Below are 6,000 nucleotides of genomic sequence, written 5' to 3' on the forward strand. Positions count from 1 at the left end.
GAACTGAAGGATTCCAACCCTCCACATGGAAATAGGAAGATCAACTCCTGGTTGTGCTTTGTGGGGACCACAAAGTGTTTGTGTGCTTGTTCTACTCAGCATTTCTCATTTCACCAAGAGTTAATTTGGGAACAGGTATTAAAAACAGGTATTAAAAAGGGAGAAAATGTGCTCTGGAAGGTGTTTTTAACTATGCTGCTCAAAAGCAAAGGTTTTGTCTTTAACTATGGCTTTACCATTGGTGCTGGTTTTCTGGGAAATGGTTAATGATACAGATTTTGTACTTTTAGTTAAAATGGGAAACTACCCAAGCATTCCCATGCCATAATTATCATGTGCTGATGGGGCCATGCTGGTGGCCAGCAGCTCTAACTGTGCCTGTCTGTTTGCCATTGCAGGAGCACGGAAGTCATGAGTACTGTCTCAGGTACACGAAGTACAACAATCACTTTCACTGTCCGACCCGGAGCCAGCCAGCCGATCACACTGCAGAGCAGGTCCCCAGACTATGACAGCAGGACCTCAGGAGCAAGGCACGCTCCCAGCCCTGTGGTTTCACCAACAGAGATTAATAAAGACATCCTGCCTGCTCCTCTGACTGCTTCTGCTTCAGCCTCATCTCCTTCTCCAACTCTGTCCGATGTATTTAGTCTACCCAGCCAGCCCCCTTCTGGGGACTTATTTGGCTTGACCACAGGGCGCAGCAGGTCTCCTTCTCCCTCAATATTACAACAGCCAATCTCAAATAAGCCTTTTACAACTAAGCCTGTCCACCTGTGGACTAAACCAGATGTGGCAGATTGGTTGGAAAGTCTAAACTTAGGTGAACATAAAGAAACATTTATGGACAATGAAATAGATGGCACACATTTACCAAATCTACAGAAGGAAGATCTGATAGACCTTGGAGTGACTAGAGTTGGGCACAGAATGAACATAGAAAGAGCTTTGAAGCAGCTGCTGGACAGATAAGAATAGCTATTTTGCCTCACAAACTTCTGTTGATAACTAGAGATGGGCTGGTACTGACATATCCCAAATGCCTTGTCTGTCTGCGAGTGCCAGCAAAATTGGGGGGGGGGAGGGGGAAAACAGAAATTCCTGGTACTCAGGTGATGCAGACTGTCTGCTACATGCCCAAACACAAACCTAAAGATGCTAAAGAAGTGGGACCATTTTATTTTAAAGCTGTGGGGAGATGATATGAGAGAGACAATTGTTAACTTTAAAACTATTGATACTGACCTTGGCTGGGACCATTGAGTGACAATTTTCTTTTTAAAATTTCAGGGCTTCTTTTACTGAAAGAAAAAAAAAAAAGTGTTTTATTTTATTCTCTTAATGACCTTCAGTCTCCAAGTAGGCTTCCTTCCCCAGCCCTTGGTTCATTTTAAGAGGACAGGTTGCTCCATTACCACTCAAACCCAGTTTTATCAGTAGCAGGGATATTGAGGCGGGCACAGGAGTCCATATTCCTCTTTTTTTTTGCTGGCATAGCTCCCTGATGTGTTTGTTGGCAGTGAAGCTAGCTGTTCTGCTGGAGTCAGTCCAAAGGTAACCTTGCTCTGTTTTACCTGGTATTTCTTTATTTCTGCAGTGGTATTTAGCACTCTTCCAAGGTGGCAGAACAAGTTCAGTGCACGCTCCATTGATGGCCTGTAGGACAGTGCAGACGTTGAGTGAAGGCTGAGGAGGGACCACACTTAGAGGTGCAGCAAAGTAAAGCTGTTTTGAACCTGAGACCCCCAGTTCTCAACCAGCTCAACTGCTGCTGAGTTAAAAATGAGCTCCACAAGCCAGGAGAAATTCTAGTGTGCTTGACAGTGAGACACTGAGAGAGGCTGAGCCCTGAGAGCTGCTGTTTAATTCAGTGAGTGGTAAGTGTCTGGGTATTTTGAACAGCAGGCCGAGTAGGAAGGAGAAGAAAAATGAATGTTCCCATTGAAGTCAGTGGGAAGTGTGCCAGGATCTGAAGTGAGAGGGATTTCATCCTGTTAGGAATAGAAATGCTTCAGCGTTGAGAGGAGGCAGAGAGGTGATGCCAAGATGGAAAGAGCTGTTGAGTGTCTGGGGGTGCACATGTTCTGAGAGCCAGCAGGGCTGTGGAGGGATCCAGGCTCTCATTTGATCATTGCTGGCAGGAACTGGCTCTAGACAAGGACAGAGGCCTGGGCACTGGCCCCCAGCCCATTCCTTGGCATGAGGGGTGGGAGCACTCTGCCAAAATTTGGGGCTGGGAGCAGGGGCAGAGAGAACTTTCCAGGAGACTTCTGTCAGCAAGGGAGAAACACCCATGGCTGGTTTACACGGCTTCGTTGTTTTTTTTTTTTTTAAATGTGATTATTATTTTTTTTTTCAGCTTTCAAGTTAACAAGTCTCTCTCTGCATGTTTGAACTCCCCCTTGTAATTAACACATCTGAATATCTGTGAGTTTTGTAGGACTTTCTGGACAGAATATTCAAGATGTTCAAGGTGGGTAAATTGGGTGTGGATGGCTAAACTGCCTCCCTACCAAACTTTCAGGTTCCTTTACATTTTGCAAGGTACCTGAACTTTCTTTCCTTGATATGGTCCTTGATATGGTCCAGCCTATCTCTAATTTTTTTATTATTGTGATTATTTTTTGCTCACAAACAAGTGTCTAATTAGGTCTGCAACAGCCCTAGTATGAGTACATAAAGTTTAGCATTTTAAATATCTTTCTTTACTGCAAGTTTAAATAGTTGTACAGATAGTTTATAAGCACAATATTTTAAGAAAATAAGTGGCTGGTCTACTGGGCAGCCTTTGTGCCACTTCAGTGCTAGGAAGTTAAAAACAGAAAAAAAAAACAAAAAAAAAAAAAGAAAAAAAAGAAAAAAAACTTTTTGTGGTTTACTACTATTTCTGTGGAATAATTATAAAGTCTTGACCTTTTTAAAATCAACCTCATTTGGATGCATCTGAACCAGCAGAGCTGTGTTATATTTTCTATCTTTGCTAGAACTTCTACAGAGGAGGATGAATATTTCTTCAGAAGTGGTTACAGTTACCAACGCATTGGAAACTCATAAAAATCAACTTATTTAAGCCTCCTGCCCCCTTTATGGAACAGCAAATCTTTTGACTTAACATCTGTTACTGCACTCTGTTTGTATTTTGGGAGTTCCAAGGAACCTTGTAATAAAAACAAAGCACTGAGGCATTTTGCTGTCGAGGAGTGCTGAGTTTTTCCATGGGAGGTGTAGAAAATGGCAGTTCCACTCAGATAGGTCGATGCAGGCAACTTGAGGCCATCACACACTTTCAGAAGTGAAACAAAAAAAAGGTAATTTAGCCATCGTTTGTCTTCCATTTGGTGATACGACAGAATTCAGTAAATAAACCACTGATGCCATGCTCTCTTTTTTTTTAATTTCTTTTTTTTTTGTTTTGTTTCTTTGGCTACAGTTGCTATTACCTCTATAACACGTGCCAGAAACACCTTAGAAAATAAATACAGTAGTAAAAGAAAAATATAGAAGTTGACTTTTAAAGCTGCTTTTTTGGGATCACAACCTTCCCGTTGATTGAACTTGCCCTGAGCAGGCGCTGACAGGCTCAGTAACTCCCAGGTGAGATCATCCCTTTCTCACACAGGTGTGACTCCTGCTCCTGCATCTCTTCAGGTACAAAATGAGCAGGTGAAAGAGCTGTAAGGGAATAGTTTTATTTCTCACATTGTGTCCTGTGAAGCAAAAAGGTAAGGAGACCTGAGGGGAGCTACTTGGACCACCAGAATGCACCTCTGGCAAGTGGAGTTTGGTCTCCAGCTCTGAGGGGTGGTTTGAAACAAAAAAAAAATTTAAAAAAAAAAAAAAAAAGAAAGCAATAGTAACAGATAATGCCATGGCCTCCGAGTATTTTCACCAAGGGGGAGGAGAGAAGACCCATTTCTTTCATGCTACTCTGATAGTGAAAAACAAAGTCGTTAGAGATCTATGATATTCTGGGTTTTAGGATCAACTTTTGTTTATATACTGTAATTTAAATAAATTGCATTTACATGCCTAGGTTCTGTAATATTTGTGTATACAATACCAAAATCTTACAAGATGTAAATTGTGTATAACTGCACAGACTCCTTGCCCTAGGTGTCTGAGAACATTTTAAGTTTAATTCATATATTATAAAATGACTAGATGTGACTGTTGATTTACAGGATTTACATATCACAAAGAAGTTAATTATTTGTGGTACTTAAGTTAATAAAAAATAGTGATTTTTCTTTTCCTTTTCCTCTCAGTTCTTAAGAAGCATTACCCAGTTGATCTGGTGATGATTATGTGTATGAGCCACAAATACTGATAATTTTTCCATTACATTTTTTCTTTTCTTTTCTATATACTAATATGTTTCTCGCTATAGTTTGTGTAACAACTTGTGTTCACGTTATCTATGTTGCTGTAATTTTTGTGCTTTAATTCCTCTTATTTTGACTGATGAAAAAAAAAATCAAGCTCCTGTAACTTGCACTTTCCCCTAATCCTTAATACTCTTGTATGGCAACCAAAATTACTGTAAGAAATAAATATAATATTGCACTAAGGGTGTGGTTCTGATTGCAAACAGAGAACACTGTCTGGATTTTTATTAAAAAAGAAAAAAAAGTTGCCAAAAAAAGTTGAAATTTGTTATTGAAAACGCATAAAATGCTTTCACAAAATGTAGATAGAAGTAAGGGAAAATTACTGATTTATTGTTGGGAAATGCTTTTCCTTTTTTTTCCTTCTCTCTCTTTTTTTTTTTTTTTTTTTTTTTTTTTTTTTTTTGGTTAAAGCATTCCTTATGCCGAATGTTCCATTCATTTACTGAATTTCAGGGGTCACGTTTGAAATCTGGACAAGCAGGAAACTTGGAAGGGGAGAGGTAGAAAACCGCATTACCTGATGATATTTGCCTTAAGGTGTGGAATGTGTGGAATGTTCTTGGTGCTGGGGGGATGAACGCACCGAGCTTGAGCGCTGCTGCTCTGCGATTTCACAGGCTCTGAAAGTGGAGTTGGGGGTTCTGCTTTACTGGGGTTTCTCTGGGGCACAGCAACTTTGCAGAGGGGAGGGAACAGCGCTCCTTGTCCAACTTTGTGCATCTTGTGACTTTAAATTCTGTACCAGCGGGCTCTGTTTGTACTGTGAATAAACAAGGCTGCAAATGGAAAAAGAAAAAAAAAAAAGAAAAAAAGAAAAACAAGGAAACAATTCACATCTTTTGGCTTCAGTTAAAGATTTGTTTTTCTATCTTTAAATGGTGATGCAATGAAGAGTATTTTTTATTTTTATTTGCTAAGATATTGGAATAAATGCCTAGAACCGTTGCCATTTGGTTTCATATGTTCCTTAACTATGATTCTCTTCTCAGCTGTTGTTTTAGATCATAATTTTTGTAGCCCCCTGTTATTATTTCTCTCATGATTTCCCAACAACAATTACTTGGCAGCTTTGCTTTGTTAAAAACATAAACCAGAACCAGCCTGTTTTATTTACTTATTTCAGGTATTGTGGCAATCATCTGTGTATCTAAATAAAGTCAGGTATTTCCAGTGCAAAAGAAAGAATGCTTTGCAATTGTCACTGCTTATTGGCCAAAGAAACAAGAGTTGATCATTGCTGTTGTCGTGTACATTGTATCAATGTGTTCTGCTTTATTCTTTGCTTTCTGTAATTTTTTTCCTGTTTTGTTTTTTTTCCCCCTGTATTTTCCTGCATTTCATGGACTTTCATTCCCTCTGTCCTTGGCTGGGCCACCCAGAATAGCATGATTGTAACAACACTTCAGAATGTGTGTTTTTAAAAAACAAAACAACAAAAAAATTGCACGTGCCTTATAATTTTCCACCTGGATCAGCTACACTGTATTTCACATAAAAAGCTTTATCTTCAAGGTGTTCAGTACCTGACCATCAGGGAGTGCTGGGGTTGGAGTGAGATCCATGTCACTGCTTTAGGAAGCACTGAGAAGCTGCAGTGATTCAGCAGCTTATC

At 39.8% G+C, this 6,000-nt stretch overlaps 1 protein-coding gene across 1 annotated transcript in view; it reads left to right on the forward strand.

The window, feature by feature from the left end:
• The window catches only part of SHANK2 (SH3 and multiple ankyrin repeat domains 2), a 274,142-nt gene extending 269,381 nt beyond the window's left edge, over positions 1-4,761 (forward strand). The window contains 1 exon segment of the mRNA XM_079307962.1: positions 399-4,761. Coding sequence (XP_079164088.1) covers positions 399-972 — 574 coding nt within the window. The 3' untranslated portion in view covers positions 973-4,761.
• The last annotated feature ends 1,239 nt before the right edge of the window (positions 4,762-6,000 follow it).

Source organism: Erithacus rubecula (genome assembly GCF_903797595.1).
Source record: "Erithacus rubecula genome assembly, chromosome: 6".
NCBI lineage: Eukaryota > Metazoa > Chordata > Aves > Passeriformes > Muscicapidae > Erithacus > Erithacus rubecula.